General features: G+C 45.5%; 1 protein-coding gene across 2 annotated transcripts; it reads right to left on the bottom strand.

Annotated features, from left to right (window-relative positions):
* Positions 1 to 84: 84 nt before the first annotated feature.
* LOC121552450 (protein Mpv17) lies at positions 85 to 27,345 on the bottom strand. 2 transcript variants are annotated; one of them, XM_041865385.2, is made up of 8 exons: positions 27,105 to 27,341; positions 25,734 to 25,816; positions 8,038 to 8,153; positions 7,064 to 7,156; positions 5,350 to 5,445; positions 674 to 706; positions 542 to 594; positions 85 to 391 (listed from the first exon to the last, which is right to left on the bottom strand). In XM_041865385.2, the coding sequence occupies exons 2-8, from the start codon at positions 25,804 to 25,806 to the stop codon at positions 322 to 324; spliced, it is 534 nt and encodes a 177-aa protein (XP_041721319.1). In that variant the 5' UTR covers positions 25,807 to 25,816; positions 27,105 to 27,341; the 3' UTR covers positions 85 to 321. The 2 variants fall into 2 exon arrangements, with proteins under 2 accessions (XP_041721319.1, XP_041721321.1); XM_041865387.2 differs by lacking the exon at positions 674 to 706 and having other exon boundaries at positions 27,105 to 27,345.
* Between the last annotated feature and the right edge of the window lie 646 nt (positions 27,346 to 27,991).

The following is a 27,991-nucleotide window of genomic DNA, read 5'->3' as shown; positions in this document are numbered from 1 at the left end:
AATTGTTAGCGTCGTGTCGTTTACTCGCTCCTTGTTATTCTCTTTCTCATTGTTAAGTAAACCTTTACCTTGTTGATTCCTGAGTCTGCGTCCTGCCTCTTCGTATCCTCAGTACTCGTCACAGTAGGTGTGTAGGTGTGACAAACTTTCAAAAAAATCGTCCACTATGCAGTATTTCATAGTTTGTTAACCATTTGTTCCTGACCACCATCTTAGTGTGGGATTCACAGCTTTCTGAATTCAGTTTATGACACGATTTATGGGTGTAAAAGTCTCATTAATAGTCCTATGTGTGAGGTAGGGCGGGACCTGAAACATCCATTACATCTTATTGGCTTTCCAAGACAAGTAGGAATTCCAGGCGACAGCTACAATCTGGACCACAGCCAATCTGCAAGACAAGAGTTCCGTACTAACATCAGAATTCCATTCAGGCATCACAGCTGAATTAATAAATCAATATTTCCGAGTATAAATTGACATACCGAATATCCATAAGGATAACATTGACGTCACTAAACCATCCCTGGGCCTTACTTACCTGTGGTGCAGTGGGATGAAATAGAAGTTGGCAATCTGGACTGGAGGCCATAGCTGAAAAAGAGCGGAACACATTGATGAAACATTGCAGAGTGGTTCATACCGTAAGTAATATGTGAAGCTTAGAACTTACGTAGTAATTTGAGATCAAAGCATCTGTATAGTCCTGCAGAGAACAAGAGACATAGAGACCTTTATGTTTATTTATATTAATGACGGTGAATTTCTAGTAGAAACATCTAAACTTCTGACACTAACCCTCCCTCACATGGGTGCCTACCTCCAGTTCACACCTGTGTTGAACTCTGACCCTGACCAGGTGGGTAGGGGCTGTCACTCAGGCTGTGAGGGGTTACAGTATGTGTTGGCCCTCCTCTGGGACAGTCACAGACAGTGACAGGTGACACTCAAAAGCAGCAAAACACCATAGTCTAAAGTTAACAACTGTGGGTCAGTGCCGTGTCCTGCTCCCTCACATCACATGGCATATAAAACAACCAGACATATGGAACAGCCAGCACCCTTACTTAGCCTGGCCCATTTCACTAAAGGTCAACAGGCAGCAAGATTGGCTGGATTTCATTATTTTTTTGGTAATATTGTCTTTATTGGGCAAGACTGGATGTATAAAATAAGCCAATGTTCCCAGAAATGTTGTCTGTCTTTGTTGGTTTTCTGGGGCGTAACAGTTTCTAATTTCTAGCAAACAAGGCGTTGGCCACATGGGGTGAAAACACTGCAGGGCTACAACGTCAGAGACACACAATGACGTCACCAAAATCCGTCCTCATTTGGAGAGCGACGTCTTTCGTTCGTTGTCTAGGGCTGAAGAGACAACCAACTTATTTGAGCTCAAGAGGCTGCAGTCCTGTGGTCATGGAACAGTTTGGCCAGCACTCACCATCTTTTCCCTTAATTATGACACACTGAGCTCTAGAATGTCATAACGGCATCAAACTGTTGCGTAATGAAAACGCTAATAGGCAGACAAGTCGTTAGCACTAATCTTTGTTTTCCCACTAGGTAGTGTGCACTTGACCTTCAGTATCAGCATCCAGCAGCGTGGAGTGAAGCAACTGACCAATGAGGGCATGTGTAGGAGAATGGCAGCACTCAAAATGGGCGTCTCCGACCCCCACGTCTCTATCCCATTCATCCTCTCATAAAGGAGGGAGGGAGATACTGTAGCATCAGAGTGATTGTTATAAAGAGATACATGAATAACCAAGTGGTCTCGGGGGAAAGCTTGACCCACACTATAAAATGAGGTGAAGTGAAGTCATAGTTGGGCTTGTGTTGTGATTGAGATGTGAGCGGCCTGTCACTAGCTAATGAAGAGCAGGGCTGAGGACTAGTCCATTCAAACTAGTAATTTCTGTCTGTGGCACCAGACCAAGTTCAGCCTGACTTTAGTTGAGGAAGGTGTGGTCATGTTAATGCCTTTCACCTCACATCTATTTTACATCACAGTCTGGCCTAATGAGGACATTTGCCATTTGTTTTCTGTCTTTTCTGACATTTCGGTGACTGCCCTTTCGGCCTCATTTTAACTCAAGCGCCTTCCTTGCATAAATAATTTATGGTCCGCCGAGCGAGCGGAAGGGAGCGGTGGACGAACACCCCTGTTACACACACACCCCCCTTATCTAAGACATGAGTCACCCGCCGCTATTTCAACCCTCCTTCCCTCCATTCCGCCCCTCCATGAGAGGAAATAGCTTCTAATTAAACTGGGTCAGAGATGGGGGTCACTGTTAGTTTCCTGGAGAACACAGAGGAGGAGAGGAAAGGAGTTCCACAGGACGCCTCAGCTCCGTTTGGGAGCTACAGGGGGGTCCTACAGAGGGTACTACAGGGGGGTCCTACAGAGGGTACTACAGGGGGGTCCTACAGAGGGTACTACAGGGGGGTCCTACAGAGGGTACTACAGGGGGGTCCTACAGAGGGTACTACAGTCCCTGGGCTCCAAGGCCAACGCTACACACGTCTCTTTCAAGACCATGTGTACATTTCTATAATATCTGGACTCATGCTTAATATATTTATGGGCTCCTAACCAACTGTGCTATTTTGTTTGTTTTTACGCATTGTTTGTAACTAATTTTGTACATAATGTTGCTGCTACCGTCTCTTATGACCGAAAAGAGCTTCTGGACATCAGAACAGCGATTACTCACCTCGAACTGGACAAAGATTTGTTCTTTATGAGTCCGACGCGAAGAATATACTGCTTCCCCGAGACCAGGCCCAAATCCTCATCATTCGCATGAAGAAAATACAGAAATACAGGGGGCGGAGGTCGGGGTGCCTTGTGAGAATTCATCGGCGAGTGGGTAAACTGCCTCTACCATCCGTTCTATTGGCCAACGTGCAATCACTGGAAAATAAACTGGATGATCTACGATTGAGACTATCCTACTGTAATATCTTATGTTTCACCGAGTCGTGGCTGAACGACGACACAGATAATATAGAGCTGGCTGGGTTTTCCGTGCATTCGCAGGACAGAGCAGCTACGTCTGGTAAGTCGAGGGGTTGGGGTGTGTGTCTATTTGTCAATAACAGCTGGTGCACGATGTCTAATATTAAAGACATCTCGAGGTATTGCTCGCCTGAGGTAGAGTACCTCATGATAAGCTGTAGACCACACTATCTACCAAGAGAGTTTTCATCTATATTACTCGTAGCCGTCTATTTACCACCGCAAACCGATGCTGGCACTAAGACCGCACTCAACGAGCTGTATAAGGCCATAAGCAAACAAGAAAATGCTCATCCAGAAGTTGACACTCCTAGTGGCCGAGGACTTTAATGCAGGCTAATTGAAATCCGTTTTACCTAATTTCTACCAGCATGTCACATGTGCAACCAGAGGAAAATAAACTCTAGACCACCTTCACTCTACATACAAAGCTCTCCCTAGCCGCGAGCTGCCCAGTGACGCAAGCCTACCAGACGAGCTAAATGCCTTTTATGCTCGCTTCGAGGCAAGCAACACTGAAGCATGCATGAGAGCACCAGCTGTTCCGGACGATTGTGTGATCACGCTCTCCGTAGCAGATGTGAGCAAGACCTTTAAACAGGTCAACATTCACAAGGCCGTGGGGCCAGACGGATTACCAGGACATGTACTCAGAGCATGCGTGGACCAACTGGCAAGTGTCTTCACTGACATTTTCAACCTCTCCCTGACCGAGTCTGTAATACCTACATGTTTCAAGCAGACCACCATAGTCCATGTGCCCAAGAAAGCGAAGGTAACGTGCCTAAATGACTACCGCCCCGTAGCACTCACGTCGGTAGCCATGAAGTGCTTTGAAAGGCTGGTCATGGCTCACATCAACACCATCATCCCGGAAACCCTAGACCCACCCCAATTCGCATACCACCCCAACAGATCCACACATGACGCAATCTCCATCGCACTCCACACTGCCCTTTCCCACCTGGACAAAAAGGAACACCTATGTGAGAATGCTGTTCATTGACTACAGCTCAGCGTTCAACACCAGAGTGCCCACAAAGCTCATCACTAAGCTAATGACCCCGGGACTAAACACCTCCCTCTGCAACTGGATCCTGGACTTTCTGATGGGCCGCCACCAGGTGCTCCCTCAACACGGTGCCCCTCAGGGATGCGTGCTTAGTCCCCTCCTGTACTCCCTGTTCACCCACGACTGCGTGGCCTAGGACGACTCCAACACTATCATTAAGTTTGCTGACGACACAACAGTGTTAGGCCTGATCACAGACAACGATGAGACAGCCTATAGGGAGGAGGTCAGAGACCTGGCCATGTGGTGCCAGGACAACAACCTCTCCCTCAATGTGAGCAAGACAAAGGAGATGATCGTGGACTACAGGAAAAGGAGGGCCGAACAGGCCTCAATTAACATCGACGGGGCTGTAGTGGAGCGGGTCGAGAGTTTCAAGTTCCTTGGTGTCCACATCACCAAAAAACTATCATGGTCCAAACACACCAAGGCAGTCGTGAAGAGGACACGACAACACCTTTTCCCCCTCAGGAGACTGAAAAGATTTGGCATGGGTCCCCAGATCCTCAAAAAGTTCTACAGCTGCACCATCGAAAGCATCCTGACCGGTTGCATCACCGCCTGGTATGGCAACTGCTCGGCATCCGACCGTAAGGCGCTACAGAGGGTAGTGCGTACGGCCCAGTACATCACTGGGGCCAAGCTTCCTGCCACCCAGGACCTCCATACTAAGCGGTGTCAGAGGAAGGCCCTAACAATTGTCAAAGACTCCAGTCACCCAAGTCATAGACTGTTCTCTCTGCTACCGCACAGCAAGCGGTATCGGAGTGCCAAGTCTAGGTCCAAAAGGCTCCTTAATAGCTTCTACCCCAAGCCATAAGACTGCTGAACAATTAATCAAATGGCCACCCGGACTATTTACATTGAACCCCCCTTTGATTTTACACTGCTGCTACTCGCTGTTTATTATCTATGCATAGTCACTTTACCCCTACCTACATGTACAAATTACCTCGACTAACCTGTACCCCCGCACATTGACTTGGAACCGCCACCCCCCGTATATAGTCTTGTTATTGTTATTTTATTGTGTTACCTTTTATTTTATTTTTTACTTTAGTTTATTTAGTAAATATTTTCTTAACAATTTCTCAAACTTGTTGGTTAAGGGCTTGTAAGTAAGCATTTCATGGCGCATGTGACAAATACAATTAGATTAGATTTTATATGTTTTTTTTAATGATCTTATTCTTTGAGGTTTAATGTAAGTTTAATTAAAAACTGTGGGGGAAAGTCATGCTGAGATGAGCCTTACCCTCTTGAGCTTGGCAACATTCTCCTCCACAGTCAGTCCATTCAAAGTTCCAGAGATCCCCAGGAAGGCACACAGGAAACACGGAGCAAAGCCCACCTGTTGATACATGACAAGAACAAACACTGTTTATCCATCTGTGTGTATGTGTGTGTGAATATACATGTTGATATAAATGTGGACGTGTGTGAAACATTTGTGGGAAAAATGCTCAGTGGCTTTTAATGGAATCTTACTTTTTCATGGGCATGATGCATACATATAATGATGCACACTGGCCACTATTACAAGGTTTCAAAAGAAAATTGGATAATTGCAGTAATTATGATGGGCCCTGAAAGTAGAGCACATGTAGGCTGTTGTTACCTCTACAAGGTTGTACATAAAAGCCAAATGGTGTCATAACACGTATCATTTACAGAAGTAAAAATGGCAATTTACCTGTTGCGTTACTAAAACACAGACCCTCACCCTGTAGATTTGTATTGATATTTGATGCAACGTTGATCAAATCAACATCATGGTCACTTGGGCAGCAGTTATACAATGTCTTACTTGTATAACCTATGTTGTGAGCAATTATGTTGTTAGCAAACTTGAGGATCCCACTTTGAGCTGTTGTATAATAAAGAGAGGGAGAAATTCCTTTTAATTTATTTGAAGTGCTCGTAAAACCCTGCCAGCTAATTACATTTACACGCTCTTATCCAGAGCGACTTACAGTTAGTGCATACATTATTATAATTTTTTTCATACTGGCCCCCCGTGGGAATCGAACCCACAACCCTGGCATTGCAAACGCCATGCTCTACCAACTGAGCTACCTCCCTGCCGGCCATTCCCTCCCCTACCTAATCTTACCCTTCTTTCAGAACACTGAAAGTCATCTAAGTCAGGGAAGACCTTGTTTCTTAACACCAGCCAGCTTTACAGCTCAGTGACTGTAATAAAGGGAGATTCATCACTGTGGTTAGGACTCCCCAGGTAAAGCTTTGGCCAGTTTCACCACCTGACGTACGACTACTAATGAACTTCATTTAGACAAGGACCACCAACATCAACTCCCCCTCCCTCCACAATGTGTTATATATGGTAACATTGACAGGACATTGTAACAGAAATGGGTCTTTAGGATCTAAAATTAGCCCTGGAATCCCTGTTTTGTGGAAGTTGTGTGTGAAAATAGCAATGCTGTGAAAGGAGAGCGTGCATCCTTCAGAGTGTACACTAATCCCTCCTCCAGGAGAGGGCCGTGCTGCGCTCGCCTCTCATTGTCCTCTCTCTTCCTGTGCATTCACAGACCCCAAATCATGTTAGCAGCGTATTATACAAGCAGGCCTTGTTCCCCCACCTGTCAATGCAAGGATTAGTTGACACGCGCTGAGGGGGGCTTCACCCTCCCTCCAGGGGTAAACGTGGGAACGTGGGATGCGTGTTACACCTATTCACTCAGCTCTGGCTGGCACCACAGCGACAGGCACTTCTGAGGGCACCTTCACCTGTGGTCCACTCATATTTAGAATGTTTGTTGTTATTTGGTTTGTGCGTAAAGGAGTCTTGCAAGGGATAATGACCAAACCATTAGAGAACTTACCTAAAGTAATATAAACCATGTTAGATTATCTATTCATGTCAACTGGCTGGTGGTACTGAAGTTGTTTTCGTTTTTTATTGAAAATGAACATATAAAATGCAGCCGCCCAGATGCCCCTCTCACCTGATCGACAAGCATTTTCTTCATGGCAGCACTTTTGGTCCCCCCAGTGACCAGCTTGTCCAGAACCTTGTACCATCCACCTATTACAGGACCCTGGGGTTGAAAACAGGACCATCAGGATACTTCACACAGATTCATCATTTAAAAAACGGATTGGGTAACATCAGGAAGCAATCATGAAAAATGTTATTGCTTTCGGAACATTCTGGAAACAAATATGTGAGACAACATAGTCAACCACAGCACCTCTTTCAGATCTGTAAGTCATCTTGTGTTATAGCTTTACTTTTACATAACTGTGTAGACAGTGTTTGTCTCCTGTCAGTGTTACACAAGGCACAAGAACAATATAATATTAAATGAACGAACATAAGAAGATTACAATGATAAATACTCTTTGCCTATGTAACAATGAGGAAAAACAAAACCATTTTATTTCTAGGTGACGTTCTGCACTCACTCTCCCTGCTCTGTCCAGTGATGTCACACAGAGGGTGGTCAGTGACTGGGCCGATGGCCACATACAAACTCGCATGCACACACACCGACTATGGTGAGTCACGACAACAGAGTTTCTCAGCTCTCTGTAGAGTGCCACTGCCAAAGCCATCTCACTGAGTCTGTGTGAAGGAGTGTGTCAGAGGGAACATCTGTGTGTGGCGTGTCCAGGAGCCTTGGTGCTGTGGCCTGGCCTTGAGTGGCCTGCCCACGCTACCCAGCTGTTCTCTCACTCCTTCAGAGACCTACTCATACCTACTTGTGGCTGCTATTGACGCACAGTCGCAGAGCTGTTTTCCTTTAACAGCTGGCCAATGGAGTGTTTGTGACAGCACATGAACCACTCCCTACAAACCTCCTCTCCCTTGTGTGTGTGTGAGCAACCCAATGTGCATGTGTGGTAAAGACTGATACACTGACACTAACCAGTCATGTGAGGTGAGACAGTGAGATAAAAGAGAGGAAGGAGGACTCACGACAAAGAAGAATCCGATGCTCATCATCTTGGCCGTCCGTGTCACATTGTGATTGGCTAGACCCCGCCTCTCAAGCACCTGCTGGGAGATGACATCACCCACCCCCACCAGCGTGCCTTGAGGAGAGGAAGAGAAAAGAGGGAGGGAGAGGTTAGAGGAAGTGAGAGAGAAGGGGTGGAGAAAGAACAGGGAAGATCATTGGGATGCGGTCATCTGCTGCTCTGTGCCAGCGCCCAGCGGGCACGTGCTTAGACACTGTGACGTCACGAGAGGCTACACAGCTTTCAGCGGGATTGCTCAAGTAGTGCAAGGAGACAAGGTTCAAACAACACAAGGATTTTATTATAGGTCTTGGGAAATTAACGAAAATATAACAAAATTCTGTTCTCTTGTGGCTCTTTAAGGGTTAACAGTTCAGGGATGTCTCTTCCACATCCAAAATCATAATTCTCACTCGCTCAGATAACTTTTCCCCAGCCTTACTGTAGTCCACGTTGCAGCTAGTGGCCAACCCAGCAAAAAGTCCTTCCAAATGTCTCTCACGTATTTCCACCGGTGCATATATCCAAAGGTGAGTATTTCCCAAAGGTAAGTATCTCCAAATCCTTATATTCCTCATGGAAGTGGACGTGCAGCACTCTTGTCCTCCCGAGAGCCCAGGTCGGAGACTGTGTCTCTTCACTTCCCACACCTTCAGCTCATCAGCTCCTCATTTGTTTCAGCTGCGTGGGAAGATTGGCCATAGAGGGGTGGAGTTCCCGACCATACCAGCAGATGGAGCCATAGCTGTCTGGGTTTGCAGCCCCCTCAGGGGATGTAACGTCCCTCCAGGACACAGCCTCTCGTGACATCACACATCCCCTCCTCGGGACCGACGTCCTCGTCGGGTAAAGGCAGCGAAGAAGGCATCACGCCGGGAGAGGGCGTCCGCATTGCCGTGGTGCTTGCCAGCCTGCTCTCTCTTCAACTCCTCCACCTCTAGGACCAGGGACTCAGCCTCCTGTTGTCTCTCCTTGAGTTTCTTACTGAACGCATCAGCCTTGGTTTTAGCAGAGTTTAGCTTCTGTTGAGCAGCTTTCAGTTCCTTCTCTCTCTCTGCCTCCGCATTCTTCATCTTGTTCTCCAACACCTTGTACTTCTCCTCTGCCTTCTTCTGGACCTCCTTACTACTGCGCAGGGGTCTCCTCACACTCCTCGATGGTCCTGCGCAGCCTCTCCAGCTCCTCCTGTTGCTTAGGGAAGGAGCTCTGTTGGAGTTTAGCCTGGAGGATATCTAACTCTTCTGTCTTCATGTCTAACTGTTGCTTTAACAAACGATACCTCTCAGCGGTCCCCTTCAGACCAGACAGTTCTTTGTCCAGATTCTGTAGCTCCGTCTCTGTGTCGGTCTGGGCACCTGCCATCCCTATCCGAGCCCGGGCGGGAGTGAGTAATTCGGAGGATTGCACCGGAGCCTTCCCAGGATGAGTCTTGCCTCTCCGTTTCCGAGGTACTCGGGTTATCCTCTCCTGAGACTCTCTCCAGAGTGGGTAAAAGGCTGGGCAGTCTCGTCCAATTAGGACAGGGACGGGGAGGGAATCAACCACCCCCGCCGTCGTGTGTATGGTTCCCCGTGTGCTGGTCATTGTAAGTTCAGTAATGGGGTATTCTCTGGTGTCCCCATGGACACAGGAAACTGGGAGGACTTTCCCCGGGGTCAGACACGTTGGGCCCACCAAATCCTTACGCACCAGGGTGGCCCGGCTACCAGAATCCAGTAAGGCCTCCACATCATGGTGATTCACAGTTACCGGGCAGGTGGGGGGTCGATCTGGGCCGCCATCTACGACTCCCAAGAGCGAGGCAAAACGGTGTGTGGGTGCTGCGCTGGAGGACTCCGCAGTGGGCATAGGTTCATCGGCTGGTTTCCCACACTGCCAGGAGATATGTCCCATCTCCCCACACCGGTAACACTGTCGAGTTTCCCCCTCCTGGTGTACTCTTCTTGGACCCGCCTGGTTTCTGGCTCCCCCTGGAGCCGGGATAAGTCCTGACGTGGCTGGGTTCGAGACCTTGGAGTCCTTTGGACGGGTTCTTCCCATTTGTGGTGGGGCCGCACTCCTGGGGTCTTTTCGGGAAGCATTCAGCATCTCCGCTGTGGCCTGGTACTTTTCCACGGCTTCCACGGTCAGATCAGCCGTGGTCAAGGCCTGTTGACTGATGAACCGTTTTGCCTCATAAGGCAGGGCGCGTGAGGTAACGATCCACCACAACGGCCTCCACCACCGCCGCTGCTGTATTCCTCTGCGGATCCAGCCATTTCCTTGCGATTCGGACAAGTTCATGCATCTGCGCCCGAGGAGGTTGGTCTGGTTGGAAGGTCCAGCTGTGAAAGCGCTGGGCCATACCAAACTTTGTGAGTCCATATCTGCTGAGGATCTCAGACTTCAGGGCATCATAGTCAGTAACCTGGTCAGGGCCCAGGTCCCGGACAGCATTCAGCGATTCCCCGGTTAGAAAGGGGGCTAACAGACCAACCCACTGTTGCTTGGGCCAGGCTTCCCTAGTGGCCGTGGCCTCAAATGCATGCAGGTATGCCTCAATGTCATCGGTAGCTCCCATCTTAGATATAAAGTCACTTGCCTTTATTGGGCGGGTATTTTGGACCACCCTCTGTCTCTGCAACTGCAATTCCTCTGCCTTCAGAAGGTTGGCTTTCTTTTGCTCCTCCAAGAGAGCCACGTTTGCTTGCATCTGGGCTTGCTGGCCAGCAACAAGGGCTTTCAATATGTCCTCCATTTCAGTCGGGCGGGGAGCCTACGGCCAACTTGGAAAACTGGGTGATCAAACCTTCGGTATCCTCCTCTGACATGCACTATTAACGCTTGAGCGTGCCCGTATTCTCCACCATCTGTGACGTCACGAGAGGCTACACAGCTTTCAGCGGGATTGCTCAAGTAGTGCAAGGAGACAAGGTTCAAACAACACAAGGATTTTATTATAGGTCTTGGGAAATTAACGAAAATATAACAAAATTCTGTTCTCTTGTGGCTCTTTAAGGGTTAACAGTTCAGGGATGTCTCTTCCACATCCAAAATCATAATTCTCACTCGCTCAGATAACTTTTCCCCAGCCTTACTGTAGTCCACGTTGCAGCTAGTGGCCAACCCAGCAAAAAGTCCTTCCAAATGTCTCTCACGTATTTCCACCGGTGCATATATCCAAAGGTGAGTATTTCCCAAAGGTAAGTATCTCCAAATCCTTATATTCCTCATGGAAGTGGACGTGCAGCACTCTTGTCCTCCCGAGAGCCCAGGTCGGAGACTGTGTCTCTTCACTTCCCACACCTTCAGCTCATCAGCTCCTCATTTGTTTCAGCTGCGTGGGAAGATTGGCCATAGAGGGGTGGAGTTCCCGACCATACCAGCAGATGGAGCCATAGCTGTCTGGGTTTGCAGCCCCCTCAGGGGGATGTAACGTCCCTCCAGGACACAGCCTCTCGTGACATCACAACACATGCCAACCTGCAACGGTGCTAACGACAGAACAAGCAGTTGAAGCCTATTCAAAGACATCAACCTCCATTCACCATTAATCCCCTGTACACCTGCCTCTGCTTTACTGATAACATCAGATGTCACTACTGATGATTATTTTACGTAATGTACCTACAAATAATCACTCACCATACACCCCTTGTATTGTTATAATTGTTTTAATGGGTGTACCATAGTAATAGAATTAGAACACAGTATTCTATAATACATCTCCATGGGTGTAAGACATAAATAAATATCATAAAGGAAAATATACTATTCATAAACACTACATAAACTGGTTAGTTAGACTGTAGTTACACTGTAGCAGAGGAATGGTTGACTGGGCATTTGTCCTATTCTACACACGTCCACTCCTTGCTAAGATGTTACACAGTTGTAGTACATTGTATTACTGATATCTTTGTGACACTGTGTAGATTCATGTGAACAAGTCTCTTACGGTTTCAATTATTTGTCAATAGGGTTGCAAAATTCCAGTAACTTTCTCAAAATTCCCAAGTTTCCCAGAAATCCTGGTTTTAACATTCCTGGAATCGGGGGAATAAGCGGGAAATCCGGGCATCCTCCAACCAGGAATTCTGGAAAGCTGGGAATTTTGGAAAAGTTACAGGGTTTTTGCAACCCTGGTTGTCACCAATATGTTAATATACTAATATCATTAGATAGAGGCACTAAGCCAATGTAACCAATACAGCCACTAATATACATGCATTCTATACAAGCACTCAGATCCAATTAGCCTACACATTCACAACCAAAGAGATGTGTGACTTAACTGATATCTTAAAAATGTATAATCAGATGATTTTATGTTCTCTCTCCAAATCCATTGAGGTGATTTAGCAAGCGCTGATTATCATGATTTAGAGTCGCAAGTAATAAAACAAAACACTGAATCTTTCTCTTCTGGTCTCATCCCTAAAGCTCTGACTGAGTCATCCTAAAACATACTGGCCCTATAGGTAATTGTCTTTGGAGACCTTACTGCCACACGTAGGGATGACTGACGCACTGACTGGAAGTGTATATGCCCCGGTCACACAGGATAGGTCAAACCATTCAGTAGCTCTATGCTCTGTAAATAAATCCTCACTAGAGAAAGAGAAAAAAAGGGGGGGGAAACAGAGAGAGATAGAGGAAAGAGAGAAGAGAGAGAGACAGACAGGAGAGAGAGAGCTGGTAGAGAGAGTTAAAGGCTTCAAGAGTAGGGTGTAATTTATCAATTAGTGAGAGAGAGAGTGCACACAAGAGAGAGGAGTCAATGCACACTGGCCACAGTGACTGATGGAAATGGATTTCATTGCCAGAAAGGCCTCAGTGGGACATCACAGTGTCCTGTGTGTGTATGTGTGTGTACGGTGTGTGTGCGTGTCCTCCTGTCAACACACACAGGGAGTGCCAATCTGGTTGACGGAGCAGTCTCCTCCAATGTGTTGGAAATGTCACGGGTTCCCTTCCCTTCCACTGCCCAGAGGCTGGGCCTGGGGGCATCGATCACCTCGCCTCAGACCCAGGCAGGAGGGGGGACAAACATACATATGCATTATTTATATGTGCGTAATCAAAAAAACGGCCTCACGTGTCTCTGCGGAGATTGACTCGTATGGGAAATCTACAGCAGAGGATGCAAACATCTGACTTAGGAGACGCATTGATGAATATGACTGAGGGAGAAAGAAAGTTTCTGATGAAAAGAAACCCATTGACATGTAAATTAGACAGGCAACAGCTGAAAGTGTTTCCAGGCTAAATAGTGTGGTTTCTTTGCGGGGGGTGTTTCCATTTTTGACAAAGAGTTGTGAAAACGGTGACTTTTAACTTGTTAAGATACAACATCTAAATTAAGCTGAAAACGATGACTCTCTCCACAATATCGCTGGCTAGAAAACTTCTGAGTGGAAAAACATTTCTATCAATTCTCTGTACAACAAACAATACAGGCTCAGATCAATATGTTCTGCCTTTGTTGACATCATGAAAATCATGAAAAGGGACAAAGCAACTCAAACGAGGTCTCTCTGCATGAACAAAGGGAATCCCATCATCCCGGATACCCTAGACCCACTCCAATTCGCATACCACCCCAACAGATCCACAGATGACGCAATCTTAATCGCACTCCACACTGCCCTTTCCCACCTGGACAAAAGGAACACCTATGTGAGAATGCTGTTCCTTGACTACAGCTCAGCGTTCAACACCATAGTGCCCACAAAGGTAATCACTAAGCTAATGACCCTGGGACTAAACACCTCCCTCTGCAACTTGATCCTGGACTTCCCTGACGGGCCGCCCCCAGGTGGTAAGGGTAGGCAACAACACATCTGCCACGCTGATCCTCAACACGGGGGCCCCTCAGGGGTGCGTGCTTAGTCCCCTCCTGTACTCCCTGTTCACCCATGACTGCGTGGCCTAGGACGACTCCAACACTATCATTAAGTTTGCTGACGACACAACAGTTAGGCCTGATCACAGACAACGATGAGACAGCCTATAGGGAGGAGGTCAGAGACCTGGCCATGTGGTGCCAGGTCAACAACCTCTCCCTCAATGTGATCAAGACAAAGGAGATGATCGTGGACTACAGGAAAAGGAGGGCCGAACACGCCCCCATTCACATTGACAGGGCTGTAGTGGAGCGGGTCGAGAGTTTCAAGTTCCTTGGTGTCCACATCACCAACAAACTATCATGGTCCAAACACACCAAGACAGTCGTGAAGATGGCACGACAACACCTTTTCCCCCTCAGGAGACTGAAAAGATTTGGCATAGGTCCACAGATCCTCAAAAAGTTATACAGCTGCACCATCGAGAGCATCCTGACCGGTTGCATCACCGCCTGGTATGGCAACTGACCGTAAGGTGCTACAGAGTGTAGTGTGTATGGCCCAGTACATCACTGGGGCCAAGCTTCCTGCCATCCAGGACCTATATATTCTAGGCGGTGTCAGCAAGCGGTACTGGAGCGCCAAGTCTAGGTCCAAAAGGCTCCTTAACAGCTTCTACCCCCAAGCCATAAGACTGCTGAACAATTAATTAAATGGCCACCTGGACTATTTACATTGAACCCCCCTTTGTTTTTACACTGCTGCTACTCGCTGTTTATTATCTATGCAGTCACTTTACCCCTACCTACATGTACAAATTACCTCGACTAACCTGTACCCCCCCACACATTGACTGTATATAGCCTCATTATAGTTATTTTTTTGTATTACTTTTTATTTTTGACTTTAGTTTATTTAGTAAATATTTTCTTAACTCTATTTCTTGAACTGCATTGTTGGTTAAGGGCTTGTAAGTAAGCATTTCACGGTAAGGTCTACACCTGTTGTATTTGGCGCATGTGACAAATAAAATTTGATTTGAACAAAAGTCAGTCAGTATCTCGTTAGATATAAACACAAACCCATTTCAGGATCAAAGCATTCCTCTCTGTGACATTCTCTCACCGGCAGGTCTGGAGTCAGATGAATGCCATTTATCACACAGCAGTTAATGAACAATCATACAGATACACCACTAGAGAGAGGAGCTACGCACCTGGGGAAATGGTTGGTTTCATGGTGGCTCATGTCAAAGGAAATTGGGGATTCTTGTAAACAACTTTTGGCAAAGTCCAAGATAAAGGAGAGAGAGAGTGTGAGTGTGTGTGAGAGAGAGAGAGAGAGAGAGAGTGAGTGTGTGGTAGACTGCTGCTACCTGTCAGGAAGAATAGAGCGGAGAAGCCCTCTCTGTGAACAATGGGGCAGAAATTCTGATGAGAGAGATACCACGGAGAGAGAGTGATTCTTGTTCCCTACAGAGAGGGAGAGATGGGAGCTTAGATCACTGATCACTGCCCACACCCCCTGTCTGTCTCTTGGGAGCTCCAAACTCGAAAACAGATACTCTCTCTAGTCTCGCCCCCTCTGCCTCTCTGCTTTCCCTCACCCCTCTGCTGGTCCAGGGAATGGCCTGTGTGAAGGTCAGAGTGACGTGACCAGTCAAGGTATTAGCATCCTGTTCAATATGCAGGTTGACCCTGCTAGGTGGTAGAGATGCAGGATGACCAGGCTAGGTGGTAGAGATGAAGGACGACCAGGCTAGGTGGTAGAGATGAAGGACGACCAGGCTAGGTGGTAGAGATGCAGGATGACCAGGCTAGGTGGTAGAGATGAAGGATGACCAGGCTAGGTGGTAGAGATGAAGGACGACCAGGCTAGGTGGTAGAGATGCAGAATGACCAGGCTAGGTGGTAGAGATGCAGGACGACCAGGCTAGGTGGTAGAGATGAAGGATGACCAGGCTAGGTGGTAGAGATGAAGGATGACCAGGCTAGGTGGTAGAGATGAAGGATGACCAGGCTAGGTGGTAGAGATGCAGGATGACTCTGCTAGTTGGTAGAGATGCAGGATGACCAGGCTAGGTGGTAGAGATGCAGGACGACCAGGCTAGGCGGTAGAGATGCAGGACGACCAGGCTAGGCGATATAGATGCAGGACGACCAGGCTAGGCGGTAGAGATGCAGGACGGCCAGGCTAGGTGGTAGAGATGCAGGACGGCCAGGCTAGGCGGTAGAGATGCAGGACAGCCAGGCTAGGTGGTAGAGATGCAGGACGGCCAGGCTAGGTGGTAGAGATGCAGGACGGCCAGGCTAGGTGGTAGATATGTAGGATGACCAGGCTAGGTGGTGGAGATGCAGGACGACCAGGCTAGGTGGTAGAGATGCAGGACGACCAGGCTAGGTGGTAGAGATGCAGGACGACCAGGCTAGGTGGTAGAGATGTAGGATGACCAGGCTAGGTGGTAGAGATGTAGGATGACCAGGCTAGGTGGTAGAGATGCAGGATGACTCTGCTAGTTGGTAGAGATGCAGGATGACCAGGCTAGGTGGTAGAGATGCAGGACGACCAGGCTAGGCGGTAGAGATGCAGGACGGCCAGGCTAGGTGGTAGATATGTAGGATGACCAGGCTAGGTGGTGGAGATGCAGGACGACCAGGCTAGGTGGTAGAGATGTAGGATGACCAGGCTAGGTGGTAGAGATGCATGACAGAGTGGAGACCATGGCTGAGACACTGACAGCTCACCCAACTACTGACGGCAGAGCAACAGAATTAGCGTGCTTCTGTTTTTAGCCTGGCTGGTCATAGTGATATTATAATGCTGCATGGCGGGGGCTAAGGTGTGAAGAGAGAGAATGGCCCTGGTTTAATTAAAACGATTTGTTTTTGGTGGTGTGGACCTGACTGGCCTTGGGCAGATGGCCCTCACCTCATTTGGAGGAAATGAATGGAGGGACACACACTGGGGAGGGACAGAGAGACAAATGGACACACCTCAGTGGGAAATGGATGGACAGGGGACACACACTCATTAGAGAAAAGGTTGGCCTGATTCCAAACCCCACCCTATCAAACCATGGAAAAAACCCGGTGGACCCTATGCACTCAGATCTGCAGGGAGGGAGTTGTGAAATCGGGCTAGATTGGTTTGGAATGAGGCCATGGTGGAGCCCCAGCCTATGGACCTCCAGGTCCAACTACAGGAGGATGAGGTGTTGTGCTGCTCCTGTATGGCACACTGAGCAGGGAACTTCAATTGAAGTCAGCTCAGACCTGACAGGGCAGCCTCTACCTCCCACACCCAAATAACATGTTTTAAAAAGGACATTGGGCCTTAATAATATTGTTTTCACAGGCAGAGGAGCCCTCTTTCAGTGATCTAACCTTTTCTTAAAATGTCAGAGTAGAACTAATAAAGGCAGTTCGATCCAGCAAAAACATCTGGGAAGAGAGTTGAACCTTTCATGTGCTTTTACTGGAGCCTCTACAACTAACCTTTAACAGTAGTATGAGACATAAGGCAAGCACACACACACAAACTACTTAAAGGTCAGATGAACTCATATCTGAGTGGTGTCTGTCCTTCATTGTAAACCTTTATTTGTAATAACTGTCCCTTTAAGGGGCTTATCTAAAGTATATGAGCTCATCCTTAAACACAGCCAGCTCCTAGGCCTACACTCTTACAACCACCATTTCTCTTTTGTAAGGTCCTACAGTATGTGAGTGTTCAGTGATAAACACACAGGAAAGGTGCATAAAAAAAAACGTATTTCCTCCAAGCTTTAATACCCTATCTAGATGTAGCATCCATCTGATGCCCACTGAGGCACGGTATGGTAGCTAGTCAAGGGGCGGCAACAAGCTTCTTCTCCCCTCCCTAAGTGAGAGTGCGGATGTCAGCGTCAGCTAGCTTGGCAGGCTGGCTGGCGGCGGCTCCAGGGCTCGTCCTTGAGGGAGAGCCAGGGCCTCTGGAGGCTAATGGGGCTGATGGTGATTGACGTGGCCCAGGCTAAGTGAAGTGATCTGGGGAAGAGTTGGCAGGCTTTCCCCCTGGGGCCTGATGGTTGTTCCAATGGGGAGGGAGTGGACCCACTGAGCCCTCAGAGGCATTTAGCTGACGAAGCAAGCCCAGCCTGACCTGTCCCACCCATGTAGGAGGGGAAGAGGAGTACCTCTTAAGATCCATACTCACAACTTGACTTTGGGATTCAGCTACTGCTACCGTGGCTCACTGTTGTCCTGAGATCTCCCTTTTCTCATTCAGTTGTTTGTTCATTATTCGTTCATTCATCCATTGATCCATCCTTCCATTGACTGACTGACTGATGCCAGGTACTAAATTCCATGTATCATACAGGCTAGGTAAGCAGACCTGGAGCTAAGCCAAACAGAGGTCAGTAAAGTTGAGGTGTGTTTGCAGTGTCTCTTTCTTTTTCAGAGCAGACATTAATTTGAACACACACACACACGTTATCTCCTTATCTGGTGCCCTCTCTCAGTCTTCTGAACGTCTCCTGTGCATTACAGTACTTACAAACGCCAGTGGCTCCCTTCTCTCTCTCCAGTGAAAACAAAGATGATGAGTCACTCAAGTCAGACATCTTGATTACATAAATGTCTAACCTGCCTGCAACCCCTTAACCCAGTTGACGTTTCCTCTTTGCATTGTTATTGGTCACACAGACAGAGCTTTGCTTCTGAGAGGAGAAACACCAAGGTAAATGCCTTGGGGAAAATATCAAAGCCTTTTCACACGGTCAATGACAAGGTCAATGACAATATAGACTTCGGCTACCCCTAGTGTTGAGCGATTAGTGCTTTTTGAGGTCGGTTCGGTTTCAGTTCGAATATTAAAAAATAGTCACGGTTTTAGATTTCGGTTTCGATTATTTGGGTTGAATGCTGTAACACAGAATAATAAAATGTCCATGATGGTAGTGTCTGTCCATTACTGCTTATCACTTATTAACCATCATTTATTCACATTACTTTAATAAAATATTTCAGTTGTTGTGTATATTACATTTGTTTTATTTAATAACTTTATTATTTCATCCAAGTCATCATCTTATCTCTATAGAGCTGCTGCCTATGCTGTCTGACAAAATCACTATTTTGTAGTTCTTCAAAGTAAATAAGGTATACTTTTGACTGCTAAATACCAACTATCAATCACTTAGATCATGTATTTTCAGGTAGAGATATCTCGCTAAGCAACTGCTCTCTATATCTCCTCACAATTGCGCTCTCTGTAGCAGGCGTAAAATAAACACAGACCGGACAAGTAGATGCGCAATGGATTGTGGTCATTGTAGTTAATTATGCGCAAAACTATGTAGAATATTGGCCTGTTGGAAACTACAAATCCCTAATACATCACACAGTTCAGGCTGGATCTGATTTATCGCTAGAGAAACTGTGCAATGTGCCCATTGAGCTCACATAAAAAACCCGAACAAAATGTAATTCAAATAATTGAACAGACATCGGTCAAAGTTGTTAAAAAAACAAAAACTAAAAACATTTTGGTTAACTGCTCAGCACTAGCTACCCCTGAGGCACAGGTTATAGAGGAGTGAGTCAGACAAATATTCCTATCAAATCAGGGTGAAATGTCTGACCAAATATTGATTTGATTTAATTGGCTATCAAAACAATGCTGGCACCTAACCCTGATATATGCATCGCCTCAAGGACCAGTCGGCTAGTGAGGGTAGTAAAGACTGTGTAGCGAAAAGACTGTTCTTCATTGCCATCTTGTGTTGGTTAACAGACAAAACACACAGTGTGGGCATGTAAATGTTGGTTAATGAGTCACTTCAGCGTCATAGGAAAAACACCTATATTCTGTAAGAGTAGCCTACATAAAACGACATAAAAGGACTACATTATGGTTTGCCTATGTCGCCAAGGAAATTTCCACACCTTTATGAAAACAAAACTTCAGCAGTAGATCAATTAAGTAATACATTGCTCAAAAAAATAAAGTGAACACTTAAACAACACAATGTAACTCCAAGTCAATCACACTTCTGTGAAATCAAACTGTCCACTTAGGATGCAACACTGATTGACAATACATTTCACATGCTGTTGTGCAAATGGAATAGACAACAGGTGGAAATTATAGGCAATTAGCAAGACACCCCCAATAAAGGACTGGTTTTGCAGGTGGTGACCACAGACCACTTCTCAGTTCCTATGCTTCCTGGCTGATGTTTTGGTCACTTTTGAATGCTGGCGGTGCTTTCACTCTAGTGGTAGCATGAGACGGAGTCTACAACCCACACAAGTGGCTCAGGTAGTGCAGCTCATCCAGGATGGCACATCAATGCGAGCTGTGGCAAGAAGGTTTGCTGTGTCTGTCAGCGAAGTGTCCAGAGCATGGAGGCGCTACCAGGAGACAGGCCAGTACATCAGGAGACGTGGAGGAGGCCGTAGGAGGGCAACAACCCAGCAGCAGGACTGTTACCTCCGCCTTTGTGCAAGGAGGAGCAGGAGGAGCACTGCCAGAGCCCTGCAAAATGACCTCAAGCAGGCCACAAATGTGCATGTGTCTGCTCAAACGGTCAGAAACAGACTCCATGAGGGTGGTATGAGGGCCCGGCGTCCACAGGTGGGGGTTGTGCTTACAGCCCAACACCGTGCAGGACGTTTGGCATTTGCCAGAGAACACCAAGATTGGCAAATTCGCCACTGGCGCCCTGTGCTCTTCACAGATGAAAGAAGGTTCACACTGAGCACATGTGACAGAGTCTGGAGACGCCGTGGAGAACGTTCTGCTGCCTGCAACATCCTCCAGCATGACCGGTTTGGCGGTGGGTCAGTCATGGTGTGGGGTGGCATTTCTTTGGGGGGCCGCACAGCCCTCCATGTGCTCGCCAGAGGTAGCCTGACTGCCATTAGGTACCGAGATGAGATCCTCAGACCCCTTGTGAGACCATATGCTGGTGCGGTTGGCCCTGGGTTCCTCCTAATGCAAGACAATGCTAGACCTCATGTGGCTGGAGTGTGTCAGCAGTTCCTGCAAGAGGAAGGCATTGATGCTATGGACTGGCCCGCCCGTTCCCCCAGACCTGAATCCAATTGAGCACATCTGGGACATCATGTCTCGCTCCATCCACCAACGCCACGTTGCACCACAGACTGTCCAGGAGTTGGCGGATGCTTTAGTCCAGGTCTGGGAGGAGATCCCTCAGGAGACCATCCGCCACCTCATCAGGAGCATGCCCAGGCGTTGTAGGGGAGGTCATACAGGCACGTGGAGGCCACACACACTACTGAGCCTCATTTTGACTTGTTTTAAGGACATTACATCAAAGTTGGATCAGCCTGTAGTGTGGTTTTCCACTTTAATTTTGAGGGTGACTCCAAATCCAGACCTCCATGGGTTGATACATTTGATTTCCATTGATCATTTTTGTGTGATTTTGTTGTCAGCACATTCAACTATGTAAAGAAAAAAGTATTTAATAAGATTATTTCATTCATTCAGATCTAGGATGTGTTATTTTAGTGTTCCCTTTATTGTTTTGAGCAGTGTATTTGCCTGGATACACTGAATATTCAGTGCTTCCTCCTCTGATGAATGCTACCCTTACAAAAAAGATTGCAGTTTTGAAACTGCAGTGAAAGCGCAGTAACTGCAGTAGACTATGGTATTTTGGACACAGTAATTGCAGAATAACTGCAAAATTACTGCAGTAAGAAAAAACGTATTTTGGATGCAGTATTTAGAGCATACTGCAGTAATACTGCACTCTAACGGCAATCTTTTTTTCGTAAGGGTACGTGTCAAAAACAAACATGTTTGCCACCAGAAGCTACACTGTCACTGAATCAACAGGAAATATGTCAGATAGTTACAAAACACAGACATGGTTCCATTTTAGGGTACAGCACAAATTGAACAACCCCATTCAGACCAGGAGCTCTCATCCATGAGCCATGGAATATGGGGGTGGCATTTGTAAACATTTGGACAGAAAAAGTCTAATTGATTTGACCTGTAAACGTTTAAGCTGATCAGATGAAAGCCTCAGAGAAAATGCTGGGGTAAATTGCCTCCTCTTTTTGAGGGAATTTATGGGACTCTTGCCAGGGGCTTTGCTGTCCAGGGGCATAATGGACATAGTGTAGTTACTGTAGTGTAGCTGGTGTTTTCGAATTATTTACAGTTGAAGTCGGAAGTTTACATACACCTTAGCCAAATACATTTAAACTCAGTTTTTCACAATTCCTGACATTTAATCCTTGTAAAAATTCACTGTCTTAGGTCAGTTAGGATCACCACTTTATTTTAAGAAGGTGAAATATCAGAATAATAGTAGAGAGAATGATTTACTTCAGCTTTTATTTCTTTCATCACATTCCCAGTGGGTCAGAAGTTAACATACAGTTGTGGTCAAATTTTTTGAGAATGACAAGTATTGGTCTTCACAAAGTTCGCTGCTTCAATGTTATGAGATATTTTTTTCAGATGTTACTATGGTATACTGAAGTATAATTACAAGCATTCCATAAGTGTCAAATACTTTTACTGACAATTACATTAAGTTTATGCAAAGAGTCAATATTTGCAGTGTTGAGCCTTCTTTTTCAAGACCTCTGCAATCCGCCCTGGCATGCTGTCAATTAACTTCTGGGCCACATCCCGACTGATGGCAGACCATTCTTGCATAATCAATGCTTGGAGTTTGTCCGAATTTGTGGGGTTTTGTTTGTCCACATGCCTCTTGAGGATCGACCACAAGTTCTCAATGGGATTAAGGTCTGGGGAGTTTCCTGGCCATGGACCCAATATTATTTCGATGTTTTGTTCCCCGAGCCACTTAGTTATCACTTTTGCCTTATGGCAAGGTGCTCCATCATGCTGGAAAAGGCATTGGTCGTCACCAAACTGTTCTTGGATGGTTGGGAGAAGTTGCTCTCGGAGGATGTGTTGGTACCATTCTTTATTCATGGCTGTGTTCTTAGGCTAAATTGTGAGTGAGCCCACTCCCTTGGCTGAGAAGCAACCCCACACATGAATGGTCTCAGGATGCTTTACTGTTGGCATGACATAGGACTGAAGGTAGCGCTCACCTTGTCTTCTCCGGACAAGTTGTTTTCCGGATGCCCCAAACAATCGGAAAGGGGATTCATCAGAGAAAATGACTTTACCCCAGTCCTCAGCAGTCCAATCCCTGTACCTTTTGCAGAATATCAGTCTGTCCCTGATGTTTTTCCTGGAGAGAAGTGGCTTCTTTGCTGCCCTTCTTGACACCAGGCCATCCTCCAAAAGTCTTCGCCTCACTGTGCGTGCAGATGCACTCGCACCTGCCTGCTGCCATTCATGAGCAAGCTCTGCACTGGTGGTGCCCCAATCCCGCAGCTGAATCAACTTTAGGAGACGGTCCTGGCACTTGCTGGACTTTCTTGGGCGCCCTGACGCCTTCTTCACAACAATTGAACCTCTTTCCTTGAAGTTCTTGATGATCCGATAAATGGTTGATTTAGGTGCAATCTTACTAGCAGCAATATCCTTGACTGTGAAGCCCTTTTTGTGCAAAGCAATGATGACGGCACATGTTTCCTTGTAGGTAACCATGGTTAACAGAGGAAGAACAATGATTTCAAGCACCACCCTCCTTTTAAAGCTTCCAGTCTGTTATTCTAACTCAATCAGCATGACAGAGTGATCTCCAGCCTTGTCCTCGTCAACACTCTCACCTGTGTTAACGAGAGAATCACTGACATGATGGCAGTTGGTCCTTTTGTGGCAGGGCTGAAATGCAGTGGAAATGTTTTTTGGGGATTAAGTGCATTTTCATGGCAAAGAGGGACTTTGCAATTAATTGCTATTCATCTGATCACTCTTCATGACATTCTGGAGTATATGCAAATTGCCATCATCAAAACTGAGGCAGCAGACTTTGTGAAAATTCGTATTTGTGTCATTCTCAAAACGTTTGACTCAATTAGTATTTGGTAGCGTTGCCTTTAAATTGTTTTACTTGGGTCAAACGTTTCGGGTAGCCTTCCACAAGCGTCCCACAATAAGTTGGGTGAATTTTGGCCCATTCCTCCTGACAGTGCTGGTGTAACTGAGTCAGGTTTGTAGGCCTCCTTGCTCACACACGCTTTTGCAGTTCTGCCCACAAATGTTCTATAGGATTGAGGTCAGGGCTTTGTGATGGCCACTCCAATACCTTGACTTTGTTGTCCTTAAGCCATTTTGCCACAACTTTGGAAGTATGCTTGGGGTCATTGTCCATTTGGAAGACCCATTTGCGACCAAGCTTTAACTTCCTGACTGATGTCTTGAGATGTTGCTTCAATATATCCACATAATTTTCCTTCCTCATGATGCCATCTATTTTGTGAAGTGCACCAGTCCCTCCTGCAGCAAAGCACCCCCATAGCATGATGCTGCCACCCCCGTGCTTCACGGTTGGGATGGTGTTCTTCGGCTTGCAAGCACCCCACTTTTTCCACCAAACATAATGATGGTCATTATGGCCAAACAGTTCTATTTTTGTTTCATCAGACCAGAGGACATTTCTCCAAAAAGTACGATCTTTCTTCCCATGTGCAGATGCAAACTGTAGTCTGGCTTTTTTATGGCGGTTTTGGAGCAGTGGCTTCTTCCTTGCTGTGTGGCCTTTCAGGTTATGTCGATATAGGACTCGTTTTACTATGGATATAGATACTTTTGTACCTGTTTCCTCCAGCATCTTCATAAGGTCCTTTGTTGTTGTTCTGGGATTGATTTGCACTTTTCGCACCAAAGTACGTTAATCTCTAGGAGACAGAACGCGTCTCCTTCCTGAGCGGTATGACGGCTGCGTGGTCCCATGGTGTTTATACTTGCGTACTATTGTTTGTACAGATGAACGTGGTACCTTCAGGCGTTTGGAAATTGCTCCCAAGGATGAACCAGACTTGTGGAGGTCTATAATTTTTTTCTGAGGTCTTGGCTGATTTCTTTTGATTTTCCCATGATGTCAAGCAAATAGGTACTGAGTTTGAAGGTAGGCCTTGAAATACATCCACAGGTACACCTACAATTGACTCCAATTATGTCAATTAGCCTATCAGAAGCTTCTAAAGCCATGACATCCTTTTCTGGAATTTTCCAAGCTGTTTAAAAGCACAGTCAACTTAGTGTATGTAAACATCTGACCCACTGGAATTGTGAATACTGAATTATAAGTGAAATAATCTGTCTGTAAACAATTGTTGGAAAATTTACTTGTGTCATGTACAAAGTAGATGTCCTAACCGACTTGCCAAAACAATAGTTTGTTAACAAGAAATTTGTGGAGTGGTTGAAAAACGAGTTTTAATGACTCCAACTTAAGTGTATGTAAACTTCCGACTTCAACTGTATATATACACACTAGATGAGTCCCATGGGGTGTTGTTTTGACGCCTCCGCGCCTCCATCTTGGCACTCCCCCACCAGTGTAAAAATATTTTGAAAGCTATAGAAATGCATTTACTAATACTACATTTGTTTTTGCCACGTTTATTCTATTACAGACATCTTAATGCATACCTTAAAATCATATTATGCAAGCAAAACTACCAAAAAAATGAAGAGAAAATATACAAATATTTCCTTAAAGTATAATTTTTTAGAAAGTTCTGTTACTGTCCCCACTACAATAACTAAAACATGTTCTTCAAACATTTAAATGTAATACTGTATAATTCCATTCATTCCTATGGAGGACTGCTTTTCTGAGGAGTGCCAATAAGGCTGACCGGTGGCTTCAAAGCCTCTCATTGGCCAAAACATAACATCAGCAATCCAGGGTTTATATACATCATTGGTGTTTTCTTACCAGCTGTGATTATCTGGACAGTCCATGGATGCCTGGTCATCAGAGCCTGGTAGGATCTCCACAGGCCCGCCATTCTCCGCTCTCTGCAGCAGGGTTTGGGTTAATTCCACAAATTCAATTCTAAGTCAATTCCCTCTCCCTGTAAATTACATATAATTCAATTGAAATTCCAGGTCAGTCTTTGAATTCAGAGAATTCAATTCCTCTCAATTCGAATGTTAGGTAAATTCCAATAATTTAATTCCCAATTCAATATTATCCCCAACAATTCCACAATTGTAAATCCCTCAGGCTTTCAGGCTGATCATGTCACTATTCAGACAGCCTAGCTATACTGTCTAATTCCAATTCAATAACTTGAAGATTGTTGAAATTCGAACTGAATTCAACGTAAATTCTCCACTTCATGAGTGAATTCAAGAATTTAATTGGAATTTCAAAAATATTTTGGGAATTGACCCTAACCCTGCTCTGCAGGAACACAGACAAACTTGTCAGAACTGCTTATAACCGGTCAGAACCCATATGCCTTGCCACCCCCTGATTATTGCATGTTGACATTAGTAGTTCATTATATAACTTTAGATTTATTATGAGACATTATGACAATGTTATGTCTTTTAAAAACAGTCGTCAATGGTTGGGTGATACCGGTAACCGTTTATTGACGTCACTAAGTAGACAACACAACTTTTCTTCATTATAATAACAGACAAGTAAATGTTGCCATAATGGACAACGTAGCTAGCCTACTCTGCAGGCTATGCAATCGAATGCCTGGCAGGCAGACCGATGTATGACACGTGTGCCCACGTAAGGTACCCCATTACCTGAGAAAAGGGGTGGTGGGAGCAAAGTTGCAAAAAAGTTGCTAGCAAGCTACTGCTAGCAATATCAATATAATAATAATATGCCATTTAGCAGACGCTTTTAACCAAAGCGACTTAGTCATGTGTGCATACATTTTTACGTATGGGTGGTCCCGGGGATCGAACACACTACCCTGGCGTTACAAGCGCCATGCTCTACCAATTGAGCTACTGAGGACCAATATGAATTGTAAAATTAAATTGTCAGCATGCCGTCATATTTACCCTACTTAATGTAATCCTAATAGTGAGCATATCCTTTCTTTATTCAACATAAAAACCCTGGTTGCTAGTCAACCAGAAGTAAAGCATGCCATGCTAGCTTAGCAACCTCAGTAGCTGGAATTCTGCCACCAATAAGAATATTGTCATGCAACCCTAACATTACAGAACCAATAGTAAACCCCTTTTATATATACATATAATCATAATACACACGGTAAAACTACACGGCAATGAGTGTTACGATACATTTGATACAGTAGAATAAATTCCTACATGCCTGCTTTACAGATCCAACTGACACAAAGATGATCATCACAACTGTGACCAACGTCACTTCCACAATTAAGCTAGGATCAGATCGATAGAATGTCGCCCTCAGGTGGTGCAAACGAAGCTAACCCTACTTCATCAAGACGTCACCAACATAAAACACTGCACACGCGCAGTGTTTCTTTGAACATAAAATAATAACAAGTTATTTTTGCTAAGTTAACCAGTAGTGTTAAAAGTACCCAATTGTCATACTTGAGTAAAAGTTATTATACCTTAATAGAAAATGACTCAAGTAAAAGTGAAAGTCACCCAGTAAAATACTATTTGCATAAATGTCTAAAAGTATTTGGTTTTGAACATACTTAAGTATCAAAAGTAAATGTAATTGAAAAAATATACTTAAGTATCAAAAGTAAAATAATAAATAATTTCAAATTGCTTATATTAAGCAAACCAGATGGCACAATTTTCTTGTTTTTATTTATTTACAGATAGCCAGGGGCACACTACAACACGCAGACATAATTTACAAATGAAGCATTTGGGAATAGCGAGTCCTCCAGATCAGAGGCAGTAGGGATGACCAGGGATGTTCTCTTGATAAGTGCGTGAATTGGATCATTTTCCTGTCCTGCTAATCATTCAAAATGTAACGAGTACTTTCGGGTGTCAGGGAAAATGTATGGAGTAAAAAGTACATTATTTTATTTAGGAATGTAGTGAAATTAAAGTTGTCAAAAATATAAATAGCAAAGTAAAGTACAGATACTCCAAAAAACTACTTAAGTAGTACTTTGAAGTATTTTTAATTAAGTACTTTACACCACTGAAGTTAACACACTTAAAACAAGAAACAAACCAATTGTCTATCTTTTTCAATCAAGGTCTGTT

Source organism: Coregonus clupeaformis, chromosome 36, assembly GCF_020615455.1.
Source record: "Coregonus clupeaformis isolate EN_2021a chromosome 36, ASM2061545v1, whole genome shotgun sequence".
Classification (NCBI taxonomy): Eukaryota; Metazoa; Chordata; class Actinopteri; order Salmoniformes; family Salmonidae; genus Coregonus; species Coregonus clupeaformis.
Note: the sequence above shows the minus strand (reverse complement) of the source record. Positions and strands in the feature narration are given on the sequence as shown.

Excerpts from the sequence above, each read along its gene's own strand:
- LOC121552450 (XM_041865385.2), bottom strand. The coding sequence starts at position 25,806 with ATGGCGGGCCTGTGGAGATCCTACCAGGCTCTGATGACCAGGCATCCA. Across the intron at positions 7,157-8,037 it reads GCATCGGATTCTTCTTTGTC|GGTCCTGTAATAGGTGGATG; the intron begins GTGAGTCCTCCT and ends TTTCAACCCCAG. Across the intron at positions 707-5,349 it reads ATGTTGCCAAGCTCAAGAGG|GACTATACAGATGCTTTGAT; the intron begins GTAAGGCTCATC and ends TGTTCTCTGCAG.